This window comes from Octopus sinensis, linkage group LG17 (genome assembly GCF_006345805.1).
Source record: "Octopus sinensis linkage group LG17, ASM634580v1, whole genome shotgun sequence".
Classification (NCBI taxonomy): Eukaryota; Metazoa; Mollusca; class Cephalopoda; order Octopoda; family Octopodidae; genus Octopus; species Octopus sinensis.
This window is the reverse complement of record NC_043013.1, coordinates 49,203,492-49,230,991: the sequence shown is the minus strand read 5'-3', so window position 1 is coordinate 49,230,991 and position 27,500 is coordinate 49,203,492. Positions and strand designations below refer to the sequence as shown.

Below are 27,500 nucleotides of genomic sequence, written 5' to 3'. Positions count from 1 at the left end.
GACGAGTGTGCAAAGCTTCGTTCAAACGTGGTAAAGTGATCCAACTTGATTATGATACATCTATCAAGGACCTGGACCATGATGGTTTTTATAAGTATCTTGGGATACAGGAAGAGTAAGGGATTCAACACGGATCAATGAAAGAGAAGATCAGGAAAGAGTATTATAGATATGTCAGAATTGTCCTGAATACTGAGCTGAACCACCCCCAGTATAGAATTGCCACTATAAACTCCCTGGTGATACCAGTTGTCCACTATAGCCTTAATGTCATCAACTGGAATCTGAGTGAGTTCCGGCGTATGATCATAAAGACCAGGAAACTGCTGACACTAAACTGGATGCATCATCCAAAAATCAGACGCTCACAGGCCCTATCTCCAACGAAAGGAAGGCAGAGGAGGCTTAATACAGCTTGAAGTGTCCTATAAAACGACAGCAATAGGACTCCAAGTGCACATCCAAAGTAACACCAACTGGATGAAACAGCTGGTAAGACAACACGAACAGAGTAAGAAACTGCACTCAATTTCCAATCAGGCATTTACAGACAGGGCTTAACCTCTCTGTTTATGATGGGGTCAAGGAAGACACACCAACCACTAAGGCGGCAAAAAAGGGTAAAGCAAAAGCCAAACAAAAAACATGAAGGAAATATCAAGACCGTGGCAAGAAAAACCATTGCATGGGCAACACCCTAAGCGAGCTGGAGAAGCTCATGTACATAGAGGAGCCCATCAGTTGCTGCAGAGTATTGATTTGAAAGCCGAAACGGAAAGATTTATCTTAGCGACACAAGATCAGTCTCCTCACTCGGAACTATCAAGCTAATATTACACACAATGAGATAGACACGAAGTGTAGACTCTGCAATGAACAATGACAAACTTGAAAATGTGGACCACACTGTTGCCGGCTGCTCAGTCTTTGCTCCTATAGAATATAAAACCAAGTATGATCGAGTTGGCTAATCTGCACTGGAGCATATGCCGTCACAGTGACATCCTGCACTCTAAGAACTGGTATGAACACCATCCAGAGCCAGTCACTGAGGAAGAGAATGTTACCATCCTATGGTATTATGAGATACATATGTACACGCAAATAAATGCTAGCAAACCAGGCATCGTCATCAAGACTTAAGACAAAATACATGCTTGTTAATTGGAAAACTTAATTTGAAAAACTGTCGAAGTATAAGGATCTTGAGATTGAGATATCTAGGACATGGCAGCTAAAAACCAACAGCATCCCTGCTTTTGTAGTTGCTCTGGGAATAATCAAGAAAGGTACTGATAAATGTTTTGACCAGACCTCTGTGGAACCAACAAACTATGAGACTAAAAAACTGTGTTGATATCAATCTCTCCATCTAATATATACGTCCTTAGGTCTCTGATTGAGACCTGGTCTGAGGATGAAATGAAATGCAAATCAACTGGAAAATAATAATAATAATAATAATAATAATAATAATAATAATAATAATAATAATAATAATAATAATAATAAATAATAATAATAATAATAGGACTTACAAACACATATAACATACAGAAAATGGCACTACTAGGCACTGCACACATCCTACGCAGAACACTTTCCATACAATAACCATCAGAGCATCACAACAAATCACAGCACATACCCAAGGCACACAGAGCTGCGCTCGGTAGTGAAGTGAAAGCACGCTATAAAAATAAAACTACTGAATAATAATAATAATAATAATAATAATAATAATAATAATAATAATAATAATAATAATAATAATAATAATAATAATAATAATAATAATAATAATAATAATAATAATAATAATCTCAGCAATGGTTGAGAAGCTCAGGACTCAAAGCAGAGACAGAGGGATTTTTAATTGCAGTACAAGACAAAAGCCTCCCCACCAGAAATTACCAAAAACAGGTAATGAAAAGAAATATAACAAGTAACTGCAGAATATGTGGAGATGGACAAGAAACAATAAATCATATTATCTCTAGCTGCCCAGTCCTGGCTAAGAAGGAATATATTCACAGACATGACAGAGTTGGGACCTACATACATTGGAAGCTATGCCAACATTATGGAATAGCAACAGAAAAAAGATGGTATAGGCACACGCCAGAAAAGGTCACAGAAAACGAGAAAGTAACAAAACTCTGGGATATGCCAATACACACAGATAGAGAAATTAAGGCCAAGAGACCAGATATAGTTGTCAAAGATCATGAAGAAAAAAATGCTTTCTAATTGATGTATCAATACCGGCTGATGACAACGTGTCTCTAAAAGAAATGGAGAAACTCTCAAAATACAAAGACCTGGAAATACAGGTAACCAGAATGTGGAATCTAAAAACAGAAACAATTCCTATCATAGTAGGTGCATTAGGCATGATAAAAAAATATTCAGACAAATACATAACAAAAACACCAGGACTTACAAACACATATAACATACAGAAAATTGCATTACTAGGCACTGCACACATCCTAAGCAGAACACTTTCAATACAGTAACCATCAGAGCATCACAACAAATCACAGCACATACCCAAGGCACACAGAGCTGCGCTCGGTAGTGAAATGAAAGCACGCTATAAAAATAATTCTACTGAATAATAATAATAATAATAGTAATAATAATAATAATAATAATAATAATAATAATAATAATAATAATAATCCTTTCTACCAAAGACACAAAACCTGAAATTTAAGGGGGGGAGATAGTCGATTACATTGACCCCAGTGTTCAACTGGTACATATTTCATCAACCCCGAAAGGAAGAAAGGCAAAGTCCACCTCGGCGGAATTTGAACTCAGAAGGTAGCGACAGGTGAATTACCGCTAAGCATTTCGTCCAGCGTACTAACGATTCTGCTAGCTCGCCAGCCGAAGACACAAAACCACCTGTACAACCCTGCAGAACAACTGAAAAATAACTCTAAAAAACTGGAATATCCACAATTTCCTGTAAAAATTTTAAATTACTTTCAAAATGAGCTTAAAAACTTGCATATGTACAGTTTTTTTTTGCCGAACACACAAACGATCACTTTTAAAAACTTCGAAACTTTAATATCTACAACTTTCTGTGAATATCTATCCTTTCACCTGTGTATTCGAAAATGTAAACATCCTTTTACTGCTGGAACACTATAGTTTTCACTGGTTGGACATACAAACAATCATCTTTAGAAAATTTCAAAATTTTAATAACTACAACTTTTCGTGAAATTTTAGCCTTCTTTTCTCCCTGACAACTCGAATGTGTAAACATACCTTTTGTTGCAAAAACACTATAAAACGCACAATAAAAGCGAAGGAGATAAGAAATTGCCATTATATACAAACTGCACAATTACGAAAGCTGTAAATCACAACAAAACCTATCAAAAGGAAAGGAAAATTCAACGATGTAAATGTCAGTATATTTACAGGGGTTGGACAAAATAATTGGAACAGTAGAAATTTAACTCCTATATTTCAATGAGCTATTATATCACGAATATCCATCCAAATTTCATTGGGAGTTTTTGCCTTTATATTGTAGATGGTTTTATTTATCTAATTTCTATCTTTTTTTCATAGGAGAAATAGCTCGTGAAGGTGAGTGTAAAAGTTCGCAGGTTGCCAGCCCAGTCGAGGTTTTGGCAGCAACCACACAAAAGACGTTGAGCTGGCAGTATCGTTAGCACGCCGGGCGAAATGCGTAACCCTATTTCGTCTGCCGCTACGTTCTGAGTTCAAATTCTCGGGGATATTCAGCGTGACACAGAGAGTGACAAGGCCGGCCCCTTGAAATACAGGTACAACAGAAACAGGAAGTAAGAGTGAGAGAAAGTTGTGGTGAAAGAGTACAGCAGGGATCACCACCATCCCCTGCTGGAGCCTCGTGGAGCCTTTTAGGTGTTTTCGCTCAATAAACACTCACAACGTCCGGTCTGGGAATCGAAACCGCGATCCTATGACCGCGAGCCCGCTGCCCTAACCACTGGGCCATTGCACATCCACACGTTTTATTGTAATGAATAGATGATGAATGCCGTAATGAGAATAGGAACAAAAACAAAAACAAATGAATGACAAGTTTTTGGGTGTACCACACAGAAACATTGAAAATCTCGAATTTTTGTGGTAGGAATTCAAGAATCAGAAAAATACTAGAATTAGAAAAAATAACACGAGAAAATAAAATATTCAATTATGTTAATCTGCTAAACCTGAGGTTCAACGAGATATATACAGTAGAATAAAAACGGCTGAACGAAAGGCGAATGTGGTATTCATACATTTATATAATTCATACCTTTGCCACCCAGGTGCATAACAGTTTGTGTACTGTCATTGTATAATATGAGTTAAAGACAAACAAACATCTTCAGTGTTGAATGGGAACACTTGTTGGAAGTTGTTGGTCACTTGACATTCAAGTTGCTTATTCAACAGTCGATTGTAAAATCCTCCAATTTACATATTACTTGTTTGGGCCTTTGTGTTATGATCAATGTATTTTTGTCACTTTGTATACATTCGAAATAAGAAAAATTGTTTCCCACACGTTTTTCACTCGACAGACAATAAGATGGGATACTGTCTTTATTTCTTTCTCATAAAGGTAATACAAACAAGTCTCGAAAAGAGTTGCTTTTCGGGTTATTTCGTTGAGACAATCACAAATACGTTTTAAAACACATGTCAAACATTTTAATATCTACATCAAGACTACGTGATATTTATACATAAAACTACATTTTCCAATTTAAATCTAAATATATTTCATCAACGTGAATTCAACTATTAGCTGCACACATATTTTTATTGACGTCCTATCGAGGCGGGCGAAATGCTTAGCGGTATTTCGTCTGGCTCTACGTTCTGAGTTCAAATTCCACCGAGGTCGACTTTGCCTTTCATCCTTTCGGGGTCGATTAAATAAGCACCAGTTTCGCACTGGGGTCGATGTAATCGACTTAATCCGTTTGTCTGTCCTTGTTTGTCCCCTCTATGTTTAGCCCCTGGTGGGTAATAAAGAAATAGGTATTTCGTCTGTCTTTACGTTCTGAGTTCAAATTCCGCCGAGGTCTACTTTGCCTTTCCTCCTTTCGGGGTCCATTAAATAAGTACCAGTTTCGCACTGGGGTCGATATAATCGACTTAATCCGTTTGTCTGTCCTTGTTTGTCCTCTCTGTGTTTAGCCCCTTGTGGGTAGTAAAGAAATAGATATACAAATGATGACGTATTAAGCTGTCTGTTATGCACAAGGAGGCGCGTGGCTCAGTGGTTAGGGTATTCGGCTCACGATCATAAGGTTGCAAGTTCGATTTTCGGCGGTGCATTGTATCCTTGAGCAAGATAACCTTATTTCACATTGTTCCAGTTCACTCAGCTGGCAAAAAATGAGTTGTACCTATATTTCAAAAAGCCGGCCTTGCCAAATCTCACTGGGAATTACGTTAAGGGTACACGTGTTTGTGGAGTACTCAGCCACGTGTACGTTAATTTCATGCACGAGCAGGTTGTTCTGTTGATCGGATCAATTGGAACCGTTCTTAATATTAGAAACATCAGTGCCGTCTAGAAATTTCAAGAGACTTGCTCATAATTACAAAGTCAATAATAAATAAAACATTTTTGATATATCGTATCTTTTAATAATAATAATAATATTGGTTTCAAATTTTGCCACCCGGGCAGCCATTTTGGGGTAGGGGATGAGTTGATTACATCGACCCACAGTATTCAACTGGTACTTGTTTTATCGACCTCGAAAGGATGAATAGCAAAGTCGACCTCGGCGTTATTTGAAGTCAGAACGTAGCAATGGGCGAAATACCTATTTTTTTACTACCCACAAGGGGCTACACACAGAGGGGACAAACAAGGACAGACAAATGGATTAAGTCGATTATGTCGACCCCATTGCGTAACTGGTACTTATTTAATCGACCCCGAAAGGATGAAAGGTAAAGTCGACCTCGGCGGAATTTGAACTCAGAACGTAGCGGCTGATGAAATACCTATTTCTTTACTACCCACAAGGGGCTAAACACATACGGGACAAATAAGGACAGACATAGGTATTAAGTCGATTACATCGACCCCAATGCGTAACTGGTACTTAATTTATCGACCCCGAAAGGATGAAAGGCAAAGTCGACCTCGGCGGAATTTGAACTCAGAACGTAGCAGCAGACGAAATACCGCTACGTATTTCGCCCGGCGTGCTAACGTTTCTGCCAGCTCGCCGCATAATAGAGGATTTTGCATTGATTTTCGTACGTTTGTCATTCTTTTGATAACTGGGTCATTCAAAGTCGGGAAAAAAAAAATTAGCACCATGAAGTTAGTCATTCAAGTTCGTTTTAGCATTTATATCATTCAAGTTAAAATGCCCGTTGAGAGTACTCAAATTAGTCGGAGTGCAAAGAAGCTTCTTTTCGAGCATTCAAACTCGCACGTGAGCATTCGAGTTCAGAATAAGTTTATTCAACTTAGCACTAATTTTACGTGTTTTTACTCACATTCTGAGAAGTAAATGTTAAAAATGAGGACCTTAAATGACATGTTTTGTCATGCACATTTTATTATGTTGTTATAGCTCCAAGGAAAAAATAAATTAAGTGATACTTCTGTCCACGGGGTTCGTTTCCACTGCAAACATTTGGTGAGTTAATTTGCTGGCGTTATATTGTTTAAAATCATTGTTGTTTAATTGTTGTAGTGTTCCTTGAACATTTTTGTTTGTGCTGCCTTGTGGCGGTTCGTTTGTGCTTTCCCTCCTCATAGAAGAGTGTGGGTCGAGTGGAGGAGATGTCAGAGGAAGAAGATAGCAGTTACTCAGAGCTATCCCTCTCGGAACAGTCGGAGCAGTCGTCGTCATCAGAGGTTAGGTGGAGTGTGATAGAGAAAATGAATGAGGAACGGATAAGAGAAAACAAAAGTTTCGTAGAAATTGCAAAGTGTAAGGAGTACCAAATCGAATGAGATGAATGGAGGAATTATATGAAAATAATGAGGTGCGAAGGATTCAATGTAGAACTGAACCCACGAGAAGAAATGGTTATCAACGGGAAAGGATGTACAATTATATGCAAGACGCTTTCAGTAGCTGCTGGGAAGATAGACATAAGAACTACTTCCAAAATAGAGAAGGCACTAAGGCCAATCTGGCAAGAGATAACGTATCTTGTCAGAGGGGCCAAGTATGGAATAGTAGAGGTGAGATTTAAAGGGTCAGAAAAGGCAAGGGAGAACGCGGCAACCATTATAAGGAGTGATGAAGTGGTCCTATTACCTATGTAATATGGAAGGCGTGCTTTAAAGGTTATCGTAGAGGGAATCCCTCCAGAAGTTGACGGGGCCAGAATAGCAGCCACTGTCCTTCATGGAAATGAGAAAGAGATAGCGGTTCTCCAGGCCACAAGGACGGGAAGTAGGATTTGGAAAGGCCAAACCTTAAACATGGTCATTCATGGGCCAAAGGAAACCATCGAGAGAAACGATAACAATAGATTATGTAATAATGTGGGTTAGGGTGGAGGGAAGGATCCCTCGATGCTACAATAAATATAAAAAAGCTGGATAAATACAAAAGTATGTTAACAAAGGAGGGGACGGAAATTAAAGTAGCCCCCTCCACAAGTTATAGCTGAGGATATGCTTAAGAGAACCATAATTTATAAAACTTACCATGTAAAAGAGAAAAAAAAAGACCATGTAACAGAAAAGGAAATCGAAAAGTGCTTAAACCAATATGGAAGGATATATCTTACCTCACAAGAGGTAAGAAATACGCAACGGTGGAGGTCAGAATTGAGTCTGAAGAAAAAGCGAGACTCCATTCAGTTGACCCGCTAAGATCAGAAGTAATACTCCTACCCATATATATATTGAGAGGAGAACTTCAAGAATCAACATCAACAATGTGCGACCAGAAGTAAATGCAAAGTGGCTCGTTGCAGCGGTGACACATAAATTAGAGGTAAAAATCACTCTGCTAGAGGCAGTTGTGACAGAAGAGAGCAACTAGATGGGGCAAGGCATAAAAATTATGCTCCTGACCCTGGAAGAAATTCCAGAAGCAATTCAAGTGCGATAGACCGGACTAGTCATGGTTGAAGGGTGGAAATCACATTCTTTTAACTGTGGAAGAAAAAAGGGCATGTAAGAGCTGGATGCAATTCCCCTAGAAAGCAGTCAAAGGAAGAAGAACGAGAACCAGCAACACAGGAAGGAAACCGTACGCCAGAAAACAGCGGCAGAACACCAGGGAACAACAACAAAAATGGGGAGTGGCTCACAATATTAAGAGAAACATTAACCCAACCTCCCCAGAAAAAAAAAACAACGAAGAAAGAAATATAATAAAAAGGCAAGAAAGCTAATTAAATTTGATAACAAAAAAGTCTATTATACCGCGGTTCGGTGTTTAAACGGCAGATTAATGAGCCTTTTGAACACCATTAATGAAACCACCGATTAAAGGTAGGTCTTAATGGCTGTTCACGTTGTTTGCATAAATGTACATGGCCTAACGTCGAGTTGGAAGCAAGAGCGCTCCCTAAATGACGTTAGGGCACACAATTTATTTGTAATTGTTGCTACTGAAACCTGGTTAAAGGAGCCAAGAGATCTGATCTCGCTGCTGGAGGGTTAAAAGAAATTTATTTCTCCAGGCCGTCTTGCGAGCGGAGGTGGGGTGTTGGTCCTGTTAAAACGAAACCGGATTTCAGAGAAAAAGTTGATTTTTTTCTGACCCAGAAGGTAGGCTGTCGTCTTAGACCTGACATTTAGTTGTGGTAAGATAATCATACTGGTTGCAATTTATGCACCCAATTCTGGTCAAAGTGACTATTTTCATGACCTTGGAGAGGTTTCTGGGTACGTAGCATTCGCTAGTTTTGTTAGGAGAATTTAACACTATTCACGATGCACGCGTGGATAGTATTGGCTCGAACACGGATTGGAGAGCGAATCCTGGCTTCCGGGATCCGCTAAGTCACTTTCAGCTGGCAGATCCATATAGAATTGAATTTCCGAACGCCCCATGGTCAAGTGGTGACGGGTTTTCAAGGTATTACATAGATAGAATTTTAATTAGAAAAATAGACTAGGCTATAGCTAAGTGTACACAATTCCACCCGGTCAGCTACAGTGATCACAAGTTTATCACTTGTAAGCTGAACCTAGATAAGCTATAAAGTCAGGGTTACGGCTACTGGAAACTCAATACGCCTCTTTTGGCGATTGAAGAGTACAAGAAGCGGATTAAGATGTTGATACGGAGGGCATTAACAGGAACCATTTTTAACAACAAATGGTAGTATGCTTTCAAACTTGCAACCCTTCAACAGATGAAGAGGGACTTAGAGGCAGCATTACCCGGAAAGCCGCCTGTTTCTGTGTCTGCAATCGTACGGGCTATAGATGGAATATTGATAACTATGAATTTGGTTGAAGATGCTGCAGATGCAAGAAATACCCCCAAGAACTCTGGAAAAGCGTTATGAATACGCGCATTGTTCATGGAAGAGAGAGCTGTTGGCCATTGTGTATTCATTGATGGATGTGGGTACAAAATTTGGACCTAGTGGTCTTTTGGACGAGCTCCTCGAGGCTTTCCTGTTCGCTGAGTTGTCAACTGTCACCGTGGGCAAAACAGCAACGTCACTTTCGCGGTGTCGGGAGGAATCGGCCTGGTTCACCACTCCATTAAGAACGATACCAATGCCTTGTGAGTGGATTTGGTAGATGGAAACTGAAAGAAGCTTGTCGTATATATGTATATATAATATATATATATATATATATATATATATATATATATATATATATATATATATATATATATATATATATATATATATATGTATGTGTGTATATGTGTTTGTGTGTCTGTGTTTGTCTCCCTAGCATTGCTTGACAACCGATGCTGGTGTGTTTACGTCCCCGTCACTTAGCGGTTCGGCAAAAGAGACCGATTATGCTTAAAGCATAACCAATGCATCAAAACACATGATTATGATAACAATGATCATGAGATAAATCCAAAGCAGCTATCGTGCTAATTTGATTGCTTTCAACGGGCATTTTAATTAGAATGATGTTAATGCTAAATTCTTTGACCGAAGTCCGAAATTGAATGGTCGAAAAACGAATTTGAATGACAAACTTCATGGCACTATATTTTTTCGCGACTTTGAATGACTCGATTATACAATTGAATGGTAAGCGTATGAAAATGACTGCAAAAACCTATAATAATATTGTGTCATTTAAAGTGATATATTAATACTCTTTTACTCTTTTACTTGTTTCAGTCATTTGACTGCGGCCATGCTGGAGCACCGCCTTTAGTCGAGCAAATCGACCCCGTGACATATTCTTTGTAAGCCCAGTACTTATTCTATCGGTCTCTTCTTTTGCCGAACCGCTAAGTGATGGGGGACGTAAACACACCAGCATCGGTTGTCAAGCAATGCTAGGGGGACAAACATAGACACACACACACACACGCACATACATATATATATACATATATACGACAGGCTTCTTTCAGTTTCCGTCTACCAAATCCACTCACAAGGCACTGGTCGGCCCGAGGCTATAACAGAAGACACTTGTCCAAGATGCCACGCAGTGGGACGGAACCCAGAACCATGTAACTGGTTAGCAAGCTACTTACCACACAGCCACTCCTTGCACAATTAATGCGTGTTTCTTTGTCTTTATTTATTAGTGTTTTATTTACGTGCATGTAGAGAGTATTATATGTCGGGTTTATTTTTATGCGTTTGTCTTGCACCTTCTCCCCCCTCTCTCTCTCTATGAGTTTGTTAATCTGCATTTAGCGCCTAGTTTTCCATCACTAAAAGGTATTATTTAGCACTGCTCCTTGGTGCTAAAATGGGTATAGTGCTAAATAAATCTACCAAATGACTGGTGCCCAAACGACTGCGCTAAATTATGCAAGTTCATTAATGCTCAGCAGCTTAGTTCTCGAGCTGTTAATAGGAAGGGTCATTCATGTTAAAATCTCACCTGAGTATTCTCTCTAAATATTAATTACACCTGCTCTTCTATGTATTCGGTACAAATGCTGCAAATCATTACCCAATTGTATCTTTTACTTAGAGAATTGGACTGGACATGAAACGCCGTGGTTGTGAAACGAACTTCTTAACTTTTCAGACATATGTATCATATTGGTTTCAGATGTTGGCTCAAAGTCAGTAATTTCTGGAGAGAAGCAAGTCGATTGCATTGGCCTCAATACTCAACCGGTGCTTATTTCATGTCCCCATAAATATTAAAGGTAAAGTCGACCTCAGCGGAATTCCAAATTCATCATATTGAAGAGAGTGAGTGTTCGAGTGAACCATTACAGTTAGGAAGCCAATGCTGAATAAGGGAAGTTAATGTGAAACGTTATGCAAAATAGGACCAACATGTGATTCATATTAAGGGCAAAGTATATTGTGCTTCCATCCTCAGCATATAATGTACTTCCATACCATGTGAGTTTGGAGCGACATTGCTGAATGTGGAGGTTATATATGTTTGCTGTATGTTTTGATATCATATAATTCATTCCATGCAGAGTATGCCTTGCGACATATCCAAGTCCTGTGTATCCATCCCGACGCCCTAAAACTATAATGCAACAGTATCAATACAAAGGAAAATCAACACAAAGTTATTCCCTAAGGTGAGTGAAAAAGGATGACGCAAGAGGGTAAAGGAAAAGAGCCAGCATCCATGCTTTGCATGGTGATAATGACAGCACAGTGCAGGCCGAGAAAAACGAAATTATTTAAAAAAATATTTCTATGCTTCTAGAAATGTTTTCCACTTAAAATTGTGTCCCCGAAGAGCAACGAAAAAGTCGGGTTTAGTGCTTATAATTCTGGTTTGATAAATAACAAAGTAGAACAATTCATTCAACAAGGACAACTCTCTAAAGAAAATGCGATAGTCACTGAGCTTCGAGTTAGGGAGCAAATATGGAATCCCTGGGAAAGGAGACGATAATATTGACCATGTCAAGAGTGAGTGCGGTAAACTAGCAAAAAGTGCAAGAATGATAGTCTAGGTAAAAGAGTTCACTAGGATGTTAACCAAGTGTGTGGAACCACATGGTTCCGGGTTCAGTCCCACTGCGTGGCACCTTGGTCAAGTGTCTTCTACTATAGCCTCGGGCCGACCAAAGCCTTGTGAGGGGATTTGGTAGACGGAAACTGAAAGAAGCCCGTAGTATATATGTATATACATATATATATGTATGTGTCTGTGTATATATGTTCGTGAGTCTGTGTTTGTCCTCCCAACATCGCTTGACAACCGATGCCGGTGTGTTTACGTCCCCGTAACTTAGCGGTTCGGCAAAATGGACCGATAAAATAAGTACTAGGCTTACAAAGAATAAGTCCTGGGGTCGATTTGCTCGACTAAAAAGGCGGTGCTCCAGCATGGACGCAGTCAAATGACTAAAACAAGTAAAAGAGTATACAAATTGCAATATTCATAAACATTGCAGGATTCTATGCAATTTCCCCATGGTGCCCCAGCATTGCCGCAGCCTTCGGGCTGAAACATTTTTAAAGATTTAAGGATATCGTTGAAGCAAGCAGACCAGATATGATTATAGATGACAAAAGAAGTAAGTAGTGTAATATCATTAGCTTTGCAATACTATGCTATAATAGAGTGGATACCAAAGAAACTGAAAAGAAAAAGATATGAAATAGTGTGACAGCCAAGGAACTGAGATTTTGGAAGACCAGAATAGCAATTATTCGTGTGGTAATTGGTGCACTTGGTAAAATTGCCGAACTGATACCCAAGAACCTGAAAGATACTTGAACTGAGACTTGCGTTATCGACCTGTAGAAAACTGCAATCCTGTGTTCTACAAGAACCACAAAATCCTTGAAATTTGAAATTTGAGGAAATTTGTCACCAAATTTCAAGACAACGCCTCTACTGACTAATATAGCATATAATAAATATAATAATAAAAAAATGTTTTATTTTCCTTAAAATCTCAAAGTGATTCATTAAAATTCGATTATCGATGAGCAGAGGACTTACAAAGAGGTGTGGAGAGCGAAGGAAAAGTTATACAAAGAAAAGATTAGACATTTCTACTTTGTTATTTATACAAAGTTAAGATTAGACAGTTAAAATCAATTTCTTTACAACCTACAAGGGGCTAAACACAGAGGAGACAAACAAGAACAGACAAACTAGGACAGACAAACGGATTAAGTCGATCACATCGACCCCAGTGCGCAACTGGTATTTAATTTATCGACCCCCAAAAGGATGAAAGGCAAAGTCGACCTCGGCGAAATTTGAACTCAGAACGTAACGGCAGACGAAATACGGCTACGCATTTCGCCCGGCGTGCTAACGTTTCTGCCAGCTCGCAGCCTTCGGGCAATTAACATCAGAGTAAGTCGAAATTTATTAAACAAATAGAAAGCAAAATACACATATATATAAAATGTGTAATAAAACATAATCAAAATTATGTATAATTAAATAGAAAATAATATTTAATTATGTATAATTAAATAGAAAATAAAACAGGAAAAAATATTTTGTGTTCTCAGCAGCACTCGGTCGAAAAACCACTGGCTAGGTCACATACTTATCCTCTCACAATTTTTCGTACGTTGATGTCTTGCATCCCAAAGGTGCCTATTAGCAACATTTTTGAGTTGGTTGGGTAGGTAATAATCTTCATCTTCAAGATATGCTTGTTTAATTTCATTGTAATATATTTGTACTGCTTTTACTAAAAACTAGTCTTTCACATTTCTCTTCAACCACACCATTTGCCTCACTCATTTTTACAACTCCGAAATACTCCTTGTACGTCAAATGGTTATTTTGTCCATGGAATGTTGGTTTGATCATCGAAAGACGATGAATTCAGCATCTTCCTCTTCATTATCGTCATCATTACACAGACAAAAGGGTATAATTGTGCTTCGAAAAGCTTTTCTTCACCCGTTTTTTGTTTTCTAAAGCAGTTCACATTTCTTTTTTTTTTAATGAATTCTTTCTCTTTTATGCATTTACATTTCCTTCTACAATTTGAATACTTCCTGTGACAATCTTTATTCCTTACTTGTGAAAGAATATTGGGGTGTCTGTTTGCCTGTTTCCAGGACCTGGCGTGAGTTGACGCGGTGACCTCCTCAGCCATTTTCGAAACTGTGACTCTTCGTATTCCGGTAACTTTGGCTTGCTACTCTTGTGTCTGATTCAGCTCGTCTTCACCACTTTCCTTTCTCATCTTCTTTCCTACTGTATCCAGTTCTCCAAGGCAAAGGCTCTCCACTTGTAGGTGCCACTCGTTCTGCTCTCCATCAACAGTCACATACTCTTTGTCTTAGCCTCCTAAAGTTGACTCATATTCGAGGATCATAAGGACTTGCAAAATCTACTTTGAAACACGCCGATGTATCGCCTCTTATCAACCATTACTGTAACCACCTGCCTATATTGTAAAACAAGTGATGACCATCCACAGACCAGCATCGTTTCCAATGTCCCTTATCCTGTCTTTGTATTACTATGCCTCATATAATGGGAAGCGAGTGTTTGGCTTGTGTCTTAATTGAACTTTTGCAGTGACTATTGAAATATCTGTTGCAATTTCTTTTCTAACAACTGGGCCGTCGACAACTGTAAGCCGTAACCTTCTTTCTAAAGGCACATATGTATCATTTATATCTTAGATGTTTCTTACATTAAATCCCGGAGAATCAAGACACTATCTGAACAAAATGCCCTCAATTTTTATCCTGGGAATTTTAGACCCACGGTTTAAAAACATTTAGTGTGAAATGATAGCGGCAAAACTAGATTATTTGAGGTTACAACAATTACTGCTATGAGCATTCACTAACGTAATTGTCACCTCTAGCATTCATTATTTTCTTTTTGTCCTAAATAAACATGTTGCGCAATTTCACTTTGTACTGTCTTCGATATTCTTTCATCACTGTTATGTTAGTTTTGTTTGTTTTCTGGGTGTATCTAGTAAACATTTTGTAGTGAAATGTCAAAATGCGAAGGCGAATGAAAGATAGTCTGTAAAAACAAACCTTATATAGTCTATCCGGGTATCGGGGGCAAAGAGTTTTCAGGTAGTTAAAATTCAGATAACTAAAAACCGAAGAAGGAATTTTGAGTTAATGATTTTTGAAATAAAGTCGAGTTTTGAACCAGAAAAGAGTCAATACTGCTGCTGCTGCTGCTACTACTACTACTACTACTACTACTACTACTACTACTACTACTACTACTACTACTACTACTACTACTACTACTACTACTACTACTACTACTACAAAAACAACAGCAATAACAATGATAAAAATAATAGTTTTCAAATTTTGGCGTAAGGGTATATTATTATTATTATTATTATTATTATTATTATTATTATTATTATTATTATTATTATTATTGGGGGAGAGGGCAGTCCGTGCCCTCAAAGTGGCACTTGAGAAAAATATACGAAGCTCAGTATACTCATCATGACTACCCGTCTGATAAGGATACACCAGGCACATGCATCACAGCCTTATGTGCGCGACATGGTGGTCTCATATCAAAATAAGCTGCGCATGAACTTGCAGGTGGGGCCCAGTTAGAATTTTCTTCGAGTCGAGTAGCCCATCCCACTCACATGGTCCCTGAATAAGAGTTGTTTAAGGATATTGAATGAAACAAATGTTTCCAGTCTCCAAAGAATTCCTCTCAACACATGGCTATAATGCTCCCTCACTACTTCTGCTCATGATCAGAGAAACACATATCAGCCATAAAAAGGACATGCTCTACTGGTTAAGGTCAAACAACTGACAGGCAAATCTGTCGTACTGAGTAGAAAATTTGCTGTTAGCCCAACTTTTATACCAAGACAAAACAATGTACATGATAACACTTACAATCAGTTAAGATCAGAAGCCATGTGAGTGACTGCCTGATACTGCATCAGGGCATTATCATCACCATCATCATCATCACCATCACCATCATCATCATCATCACCATCATCATCATCACCATCATCATCATCATCATCATCATTATCATCATCACCATCATCATCATCATCACCATCATCATCATCATCATCATCACCACCATCATCATCATCATCATCATCATCATCATCATCACCATCATCATCATCATCATCATTACCATCATCATCATCATCATCATCATCATCACCATCACCATCATCATCATCATCACCACCATCATCATTGCCATCATCATCAACATCATCACCATCATCATCATCACCATCACCATCATCATCATCATCATCACCATCATCATCATCACCATCATCATCATCATCATCATCACCATCATCATCACATCATCACCATCATCATCATCATCATCATTTGTCAAGACGAAGAGCGGTTCGATTGTAAGATATTTTATTACTCTCTTTACTCTCTTTTACTTGTTTCAGTCATTTGACTGCGGCCATGCTGGAGCACCGCCTTTAGTCGAGCAAATCGACCCCGGGACTTATTCTTTGTAAGCCCAGTACTTATTTTATCGGTCTCTTTTGCCGAAGTGACGGGGACGTAAACACACCAGTATCGGTTGTGAAGCAATACTAGGGGGACAAACACAAACACACACACATACACATACATATATATATACATATATACGACAGGCTTCTTTCAGTTTCCGTCTACCAAATCCACTCACAAGGCATTGGTCGGCCCGGGGCTATAGTAGAAGACACTTGCCCAAGATGCCACGCAGTGGGACTGAACCCGGAACCATGTGGTTGGTTAGCAAGCTACTTACCACACAGCCACTCCTGCGCCTATAGTTGAACGATATTTCAACAAGAAGTCTGTCTTTGTCAAGTACAAAATAAGAAGTGATAAAAATTCAAAATTATAGAAATTTAAACGTTTAAATTTCTGTAATTTTGAATTTTTATCACTTCTTATTTTGAACTTGACAAAGACGGGCTTATTGTCGAAATATCGTCCAACTAATAAAATATCTTTTACAATACAACTAAATTGTTATTATTATTATTATTATTATTATTATTATTATTATTATTATTATTATTATTATTATTATTATTATTATTATTATTATTATCGTCTTGTCTGTTTACTTTTGTGAAGAGTTACGTCAATCCTTTTTAAATTATTATTATTATTATTATTATTATTATTATTATTATTATTATTATTATTATTGTTGTTGTTGTAGACGTCGCACAGCATACAATATCTTGAGGCTTTTGATTGAAGGTTATTGTGTCAGTCAACTAGGGGTGTGTACTGTTTGTCAAGTCACAAAAGAAATTTAGACAGAGAAGTACTTTACGCATTATGCGCACTGTTCCAAGTACAACTAAATTATTATTATTATTATTATTATTATATTATTATTATTATTATTATATTATTATTGTTGTTGTTGTAGACGTCGCACAGCATACAATATCTTGAGGCTTTTGATTGAAGGTTATTGTGTCAGTCAACTAGGGGTGTGTACTGTTTGTCAAGTCACAAAAGAAATTTAGACAGAGAAGTACTTTACGCATTATGCGCACTGTTCCAAGTACAACTAATTATTATTATTATATTATTATTATTATATATTATTATTATTATTATTATTATTATTATTATTATTATTATTATTATTATTCAGTAGTTTTATTTTTATAGCGTGCTTTCACTTCACACTCTTGAGCGCAGCTCTGTGTACCTAGGGTATGTGCTGTGATTTGTTGTGATGCTCTGATGGTTATTGTATGGAAAGTGTTCTGCGTAGGATGTGTGCAGTGCCTAGTAGTGCAATTTTCTGTATGTTATATGTGTTTGTAAGTCCTGGTGTTTTTGTTATATATTTGTCTGAATATTTTTTTATCATGCCTAATGCACCTACTATGATAGGAATTGTTTCTGTTTTCAGATTCCACATTCTAGTTACCTCTATTTCCAGGTCTTTGTATTTTGAGAGTTTCTCCATTTCTTTTAGAGACACGTTGTCATCTGCCGGTATTGATACATCAATTAGAAAGCATTTTTTTTCTTCATGATCTCTGACAACTATATCTGGTCTGTTGGCCTTAATTTCTCTATCTGTGTGTATCGGCATATCCCAGAGTATGGTTGCTTTCTCGTTTTCTGTGATCTTTTCTGGTGTGTGCCTATACCATCTTTTTTCTGTTGTTATTCCATAATGTTGGCATAGCTTCCAATGTATGTAGGTTCCAACTCTGTCATGTCTGTGAATATATACCTTCTTAATCAGGACTGGGCAGCTAGAGATAATATGATTTATTGTTTCTTGTCCATCTCCACATATTCTGCAGTTACTTGTAATATTTCTTTCATTACATGTTTTTGGTAATTTCTGGTGGGGAGGCTTTGGTTTTGTACTGCAATTAAAAATCCCTCTGTTTCTGCTTTGAGTCCTGAGCTTCTCAACCATTGCTGGGATTTTTCTTTGTCTATTTCTTTTGCGTTTAGTTTAGTCCAGTATTTACCATGAAGGGGCTTTTCTTGCCATCGTTTTATCATGGTTCTATTTTTAGTTTGGATTTCATTTGTTTTATAGCTTTTGTTGTTTCTTCATCTTCTTCTTCTTCTTCATGTTTATTAGGTGGTATGATTTCTTGTTTGTATTTGTCAGCTTCCTTAAATACTGAGAACAGTTTTTTGTTTTGCTCGTGTTTTGCCGCTATCTGGATCAGTTTTCCTTCCTTCTGATGTAGATATTTTTGCAGTCCTATGGTGGTTATTTTATAGTAGTTTTCCAGCTGTATAAGGCCTCTACCACCTTCTATACGTTGTATATATATAGTCTTTCTATGTCAGATTTTGGGTGATGCATCCTAGATCCTGTCATTATTTTTCTTGTTTTCCTATCTATTTTGGTCAGTTCATTTCGTGTCCAGTTAAGGATATTGTAGCTGTAACTTATAACTGGGACAGCTAAAGTGTTGATACCTATTATCTTGTTTTTAGCATTGAGCTCTGTTTTTAGTATTGATCTAACTCGTCTGTAATATTCTTTTTTAATTTTCTCTTTCATTTGTGTGTGTCTTATCTAGTTCATGGATTCCTAAGTATTTGTAAGTTTGGCTTTGGTCTAATTCTTTTATTTCATTGGTTTTATCTAGTGTGATGTTGTTACTCTTAACTAGTTTTCCTCTTTTCATGGTTACTTTGGCGCATTTTTCTAATCCAAATTTCATATCTATTTCTTTGGTAAATCCATGAACTGTCTTTAATAGTGTTTCCAGCTGTTTGTCATTTGCAGCGTATAGTTTTAGGTCATCCATATATAAAAGGTGGCTGATCGTTTTGCCGTAACATTTATATCCGCATCCAGTTCTATTTAGTATATCAGATAGAGGTGACAGTGCCAAGCAGAAAAGGAGTGGAGAGAGCGTGTCTCCCTGGAATATTCCTCTTCTAATGGGGATGTCTTTGGTTTTCATGAGTCCCTCTTTTGTTTGGAGGTGTAGGACTGTTTGCCATTTATTCATAGAGTGCTCTATGAATTTTATGATTGTTGGTGCTACTTTGTTAATGGCTAGTGTTTCGAGGATCCATGTGTGGGGGATGCTATCAAAGGCTTTTTGTAGTCAATCCAGGCCATACTGAGGTCTTTCTTCATTCTGTGGCTGTCTTAAGTTATGGCTTTATTAATCATTAGTTGATCTTTACAGCCATATGAGCCCTTGCGGCATCCTTTCTGCTCTTCTGGGGACAGTTTGTTTTCGTCCAGGTGCTTGTTCAGCCTTTGCGATATCACTGCAGTAAATGCCTTGAACATAGTAGGGAGGCAGGTTATTGGTCTGTAGTTTTCTGGTTTTGCTGTTTCATTTGATTTGGGAATGAGGATGGTTTTCCCCTTCGTGAGCCATTCAGGCATTGTCTCTGGCTCTGCTAGTATGTTGTTAAAGTTTTCAGCCAGCTTTTTGTGCATTCCTGTTAGATATTTCAACCAGAAGTTGGGGATCTTGTCATGCCCAGGTGCCTTCCAGTTGTTATGGGGGTCCAAAGTTGTTCAGATGCCGAGTTTGTTATTTTGATACTCCTTTTTTTTGGTTGTTCGTTCGCCGACCATATTTCTCTCCAGAATTCTTCCAATTCTTCTGCCGTTGGTGCTGCAGTGACCTCTATTTTATTTTTGCCCAGTTCTTGGTAGAACTTTTTGGGGTTGGAGTTGAACTTTTTATTTTGTTCAAAGAAGCGTTGGCGTTTCTCATACCGGCGGATCCTTTGTGCTTTGGCAAGGATATCTTGCTTCAGCTTTTCTTTTATCTCAGGCAAATCTTTCTCTGTGATGTTATATTTGCGGAGTATTTTTGTTTTCTTTTTGTTGCTCAGTAGCGTTGATTGTTTGCTGATTTCATTAAGAATCGACAGGTCTTTTCTAATTTTTTTTTATTTTGTTTTGGATGTTATTTATCCACAGGGTTTGTTTGGGTGGTGGTACTCCTGTTTAGGCGGGTTTGAGTGAGTATCCAGCTTCTTTTGTGGCTGCAGTGGCTGCTGCGTATATTAAGTCATTTAGCTCAGTGATATCACTTTTTTTTGTTTCAGTGGCTATTAGTTCCGTGACGGTTAGGTTTATGCTGTTTATAATTGGTGTTGTTATTTCGTTTATTTTGATTCTTGGGAGGTATGGTCGGTGGTCCATTTTGAGCTCTGTGGTTTTCAGTTCTTTGATTATTTTATTTTTTATATTATCATAATCATTAGGCTCCCCTTCGTTGTTTACATCGTGTTTGTTGGGAATGTTGCGTTTGTCTTCGTGTTTTACAGTTTCATTGTTTATATTATTGGGCATTGTTGTGTGGCTCCATATTTTATATGTATGTGCTGTTGTATTTTCATTTTTTGGGTAGAGCACTGCTGTGAAGTATGCGTGTAAGATAGACATGTATTCCTCACGTGTCCATTTACGTCTTTTGGGTTTTATTTGCGGGACATGAGGTACAACGTCCGACCCATTATTTTGACGGTCGTCATTTTCGTAGGGTACCGGTCCGTTTATTTCTGTTGTCACATTATTTCGTACGTGTAGTTTTTCGTACATTTTTTGTTGTAAGTTTAATGTACGTACCGCTCGATTGTTATTATTGGGTTGAATAGTATCGGTGGCATTTAATTTCTTCGTAGTTCCTTTGTACATGGTGTTTGGGGTCGGGGATGATCGTGATGTTCCGCGCATGTTTACATGTGTTGTGTTAGAAGTGGAGATGATATCGAGTCAAAATACATCATTTCGTTTCGAAAATAGTAATAAATTTCAATTAGTATTACTTACTCGGATACAGTCCAATTCTTTGTTAGTAAATCTTTGGCTCCATAGGATGTCCTTGTTTTCGATGTTTGTGGATAGATTTCGGAGCTCTGTATTTTCCTTCTTACATCTTAAACGTCCCCCGGTGTTCTCTCTTAAACGTCCCCCGGTGTTATTATTATTATTATTATTATTATTATTATTATTATTATTATTATATTATTATTATTATTATTATTATTATTATTATTATTGAGTGAGAGAGCAGTGCATGCCATCAAAGTGACACTGGGGTAAAATATACGAAGCCCAATATACCCATCATGACTACCCGTCTGATAAAGGTACACCAGGCACATGCATCACAACCATATGTGCGCGACATGATGAGCTCATATCAAGATAAACAGCACATGACCTTGCAGGTGGGGCCCAGTTAGAATTTCTTCAGGTTGAGTAGCCCATCCCGCTCAAAAGGTCCCTGAATAAGGGTTGTTTAAGGATGTTGAAAGAACCACCCATGTTTCCAGAGGTGAATTATTCAAACCCCAAAGAATCCCTCTCAACACATGGCTATGATGCTCCCCCACTACTTCTGCTCGTGATCAGAGATGCACATATTGTCAGCCACTAAGGGACATGATCAACTGGTTAAAGTCAAACAACTGACAAGCAAATCTGTGGTATTGAGCAGAATATTTGCTGTAGCCCATCTTTTATACCAAGACAAAACAATGTACATGATAACACTTCCAATCAGTTAAGATCAGAAGCCATGAGAGCCACTGCCATTATTATTATTATTATCATTATTATTATTATTAAAGCGGGGAGCTGGCAGAATCGTTAGTATACTTAGCGGTATTTCGCCCATCTATACGTTCTAAGTTCAAATTCTGCCGTGACTGACTTTGTCTCTCATCCTTTTGGGGGTCGATAAATTAAAGTACCAGTCGAGGAATGGGATTGATGTGATCGACTTACCCACTCCCCGTAAATTTCACGCCTTCTACATCTAGTAGAAAGGATTCTTCTTCTTCTTCTTCTTCTTCTTCTTCTTCTTCTTCTTCTTCTTAATTATTATTATTATTATTATTATTAAAGCAGCGAGTGGGCAGAAACGTTAGCACGCCGGGCGAAATGCGTTGCCATATTTCGTCTGCCGTTACGTTCCGAGTTCAAATTCAACCGAGGTCGACTTTGCCTTTCATCCTTTCGGAGCGGATAAATTAAGTACCAGTTACGTACTGGGGTTGATGTAATCGACTTAATACCTATGTCTGTCCTTGGTTGTCCCGTATGTGTTTAGCCCCTTGTGGGTAGTAAAGAAATAGGTATTTGATCAGCCGCTACGTTCTGAGTTCAAATTCCGCCGAGTTCAATTTTTCCTTTAATCCTTTCGGGGTCAATAAATTACGTACCAGTAAAACACTGGGATCGATCTAATCGACTAGACCCGTCCCCTAAATTTCAGGTCTTGTGCCTAAATAGGAAAGGATTATTATTATTATTATGATTTTTGTTATTATTATTATTATTATCAATTTTATTATTACTTTCTTTTCATAGCTTCTAACGCTGGAGATGTACTACGGTGCCAGCTGTTCACTATCGGTGAACTAAGGTAACACCCTTTATTCTTCGAGCACCACCCGGAGTATTCGAGTGGTTCCAAGCAGTGCAGTTTTCTGCAAGTGCTCCACCCTTATTGCAGCCGCTATTTGTTCCATTTTTTACTCACTGTTCCCAGGGCTCCAACAGTTATTGGTACTACTACCACCTTTTTCATCAACCACAACTGCTGAATCTCTCAAGCTAATCTGTCATATCTATCGATATCAACAACTATCTGAATGAGTCTTTAAGTAATACGAAGATTAATACTGGAAGTAGCCACCAGCTCAGGATAACCAACTTGAATGAAAGCAGACAGGCCTCTCGGATGTCTTGGTTGACAACTTGTCTAGTGATGGTAGCTCAATATAATTACTGGCTAGTGGTAACCTTAAAAACGCATACCTCAATTATGAGAGAAATGTCAATATTGAAAAGTAATCCTAACGGAGTTAACGAGACTGCAGCTTTTAACGAAGCTGTCGCGTCCAGCAGGTATCCAATGGCATAGCAGCGCAGATCCGGCCATAATCAAACTACAGCTGAACCTCAACTGCAAAGGAGATTAAAATGGATAAATTGTTTGACTGTTGCATTAAGTATGAGCCAGAGAAAAGAAGCTGAAGGAAAAGGTTATTAAAATTTTGAAAAAATTTCATCCATGTGAAGAGCTGAAGGATGTGAGTGAACAAAGATTGGCTGATCAGATTAGACAAATTAAGACCAAAAGGTGGTTAGAAAAGATGGAACGGGAGAAGATAATAATGGAAGTGAGAAAGGAACGGCAGTTGCGTACTGGGGCTGATGAAATACTCATAGAAGAGGAAAATCTACAAAGCTGCGACATGAAAGGAGAGAATCCACAATATACAGAAGACATTAGTGTATCTCTAACTAAAGTGTCACCGGAAGAAATTAACCCAGAACTAGCTACTGTCCGCGACGGAATTCTGAAAGTGATGTTCCTTGAGGTAAAAAAAAAATAGTTATCCTCACTGAAATGATGCGATGGAGCAAAGCTAAAAACAGAACTCAGTCAAGTTGTCATCAGAATCCCTATTATGGATATCATTGTGTTAAATTCCTTGCTGTATGGCACTGCCTATATCACGACAGGAAAGATGAGAATGTTTCGAGAAAAGAAAGTACGGCGAGACAAAGAACCACTCTGGAAAAGGAAAATAAAAGTAAGCACCGGTGACTGGTAGAAGGATTTGCGTGAGATCGAGGAAGTAATGAGAGGAAATATAAGGCTCAATGAAAGAGATCAGAATTTCATGTTTAAGAAATAACACCTAGTGGATAAGGGTACTCTATTTATATTGGGTATGTTAAAACAAAAGAATCAAAGTGAGTGGAGTGAAAAATACGAGGAAAGATATCTGCAGTAAAATCAAAATCAGCTCTTTAGAACAAATCAGATGTTCTCTGAGGAGCCAAGGAAGTAGCGGAATTAACTGATTCCGAAGAATCAACTTTGTTTTGGAGCAAGATTCGGTCAGAGAATGTCAAACACAATAACAGGGCACCCTGCCTCCATAAAGTGAAAGAATTTACAGACAAGGAGATACAGGAAGATTTTACTGTTACATTGGAAAATATTCAAGTCGGACTTGGCAAGATGAGAAACTGAGAAGCAGCTGATTTGAACTCAGTTCAGGATTTTTTGTTCAAAGTTTTGACGAATTTACATCCTACACACCTGCAGTAAGGCTCAGTACACTCAGTACGAGAATGGATGAATGAAAGGAAGAACTGTGTTGACCGAAATGACCAAGCAATCATTCTTTTAAAATGTCGAGGTGATCTATGACGGCAAAAATTAATCAATAAGGGAGTTGGATCAGTTGATTTGTTGTGAGAAATAAAAAAAAATCCAACGGTCTGAGCACATTCTCTTCTCTTCGTAGTTGAGAAGACGGATACTGTTATCGAACAGTTAACAAAATACGGAATGAAGTGAAAGAGTGATGTGGCGAGTAAGAATAAGAGGAAAAGTCTGTGAGCGTCGTTTGGGAGGTGTATGACTTGTGTCTATGGTGAATGCAGGAAAAGGGGGTAAAAAAAAGAGGAGTGGGAGAGAGTGTTGAAATATATGTAACAAGGTCGATTCCAAGCGAGGTTAGAAGAAAGTAAGGACTGAGTCAGCAAAGTAAATAACAGAAAAGACCTTTAGACGAAGATGTTGCTGCAGAGATAAGTACATACAATAGTGGCAGAGATACAAATGCAGCGAGTTGGACTTTATTATTTACTTAAAAGACAACCAATCAAAATAACGACCATTCGATATAATAGAATACATATTCAGTGTGACGATACAAGTAAAATAAGCCAGATGACAATAGATAACAACGTTCAACAAAAATACGTACTCTTTTACTCATTTACTCATTTACTTGTTTCAGTCATTTGACTGTGGTCATGCTGGAGCACCGCCTTTAGTCGAGGAAATCGACCTCAGGACTTATTCTTTGTAAGCCTAGTACTTATTCTATCGGTCTCTTTTGCCGAACCGCTAAGTTACGGGGGACGTAAACACACCTGCATCGGTTGTCAAGCGATGTTGGGGGGGGGGGACAAACGCAGACACACAAACATACACACATATATATATACATATATACGACGGGCTTCTTTCAGTTTCCGTCTACCAAATCTACTCACAAGGCTTTGTTCGGCCCGAAGCTATAGTAGAAGACACTCGCCCAATGTGCCACGCTGTGGGACTGAACCCGGAACCATGTGGTTCGTAAGCAAGCTACTTACCACACAGCCGAAAATTATATAGTGTATGAACAATATACTAATACAAATGCTTAAAACAGAAATAAAATACACTGTAAAAAATTGATTTAAAACTTTAGGGAAAAAGGTTTATCTTAAAACGACACCTTTCAGTAATAGCACAAAAGTAGTAACAATATCAAAATAGATAAAATACACATTGATAAAAGTAACAATTTTGCAAATCCATTTTCCAAATGTAAAGAAGCAAACCTATTTTCCAAAATATTATGCTATGATTGGAACACGATTCAGAAATCTTTGGAAGCAAGAGAAGTTTTGCATCTCTGCCACTTTTATTAACTCTTTTGGTGGTTGTCATTCTTGATATATTCTCGCCATTAGAAGACTACCTACAAAACTCTTTTAATCAATCCGATAAGGAAAAAAAAAACAACAGATACTTCAATAACTGGTAATTTATAAACAGTCCTTAATGTTTCTCAATTCTCTTCAAGCTCACAAGAAAGCCTCCTTCGTACCCTTATAGAATACAGTCGTAAAACAGGCATCAAACTTATTATATCTACAGCAAGGAAAACAAAAGTCAATTCGCAAGGATTGGAATTAAACTTCCAACAGATAAAATCTACACCAAAAGCAGCAACAAAAATAAATATACTTAGGGTACATTAACAACTTCGATAAACAACTATTAACACGCCTTTATATAACCAATATGTCCGTGAGCTGGATTCTCCATATTATAAATATATAATAAACCTAGCGTGAATGGAGCAACAGAAGCACCAGTATTCAAGATACAGAAGCAGGACATCAGCAAGAGATACCCTAAGATCCCACCAAACGGCTACCTTCAGATTCTGCACGACAGATTACGTGTGTAACCTGTATGTTAGATTTTCTGAAACAATGCTAAAATACTTCGAGAGCCAATACAGTCACAAAACTGTGTACGTTTAGTCGTCGCTGTTTGAACTGCTTCGATGAAAAGTTATGTTGTTCATAAGGACTTGTGAAATAGGAAAATATAGAACTTTAGCACACAGATGACTACCAAATATCATATAATAAAGCCACACCTTTTTGCATGTTAAACATGGCAATTAAAATTGTGATAACAGCGGAGTTAAAGCTACTATGGAAGTTAAGAAACGCATTATTCCACTTGTAACTGGCACGACTGGAGCAATACATAGTTTTATCTGTAATAAAATTGATTCATTATCTATAAAGATAGACAAGCTATTTCCAGAAAATAGCAACACTGGGATATATAAATATTGTCCAATCATTCTCACACAGTATTTATTAATGATTATTCATGTTTTCCGAGATCTCATTTATTACTTTTGATGGAACGGGGCTAAGATAATAATTATATGTTTACATTTTATAATTTGGCAACTGAATAAAATGAGAAAACTTACCGAGATTTTCTAATCCAAAGGTAAATGGTACGATGGTAAAGAAAAGAGCAGCTCCTAACAGCATTTTTTATATGCCAGCCAACCAAACCTGTAAACGCATGAAATTTTAATAGATTACAATACTTTCTCTTCTACAAATATAAAAATATTTTAACATTCGTAAAATATATTCATGCTTAAGACAAAGACGAAGTTTACCTCAGTGTCAAAGTTAATTTTCTTTTCCATTTATGGGATTCTTTTCTCATTTTTAGTTTTCGAATAGAGACACATTCCATTAGGTTCTTTTTCAAAGTGGGAAATTTTTAATGGCAACACACTTTAAAAATTATAGCGTATTAATAAAAATTATTTATATTAGA

The 27,500-nt window shown here is 37.7% G+C and overlaps 1 protein-coding gene across 2 annotated transcripts in view; it reads right to left on the bottom strand.

Annotated features, from left to right (window-relative positions):
- The window catches only part of LOC115220986 (contactin-2), a 159,819-nt gene that overhangs the window by 99,421 nt on the left and 32,898 nt on the right, over nt 1-27,500 (bottom strand). For both annotated transcript variants that reach the window (XM_036510551.1, XM_029791203.2), the window contains exon 2: nt 27,139-27,226. In XM_036510551.1, the coding sequence (XP_036366444.1) occupies nt 27,139-27,202 (64 nt within the window). In that variant the 5' untranslated portion in view covers nt 27,203-27,226. The remainder of the gene's footprint in view (nt 1-27,138; nt 27,227-27,500) is intronic.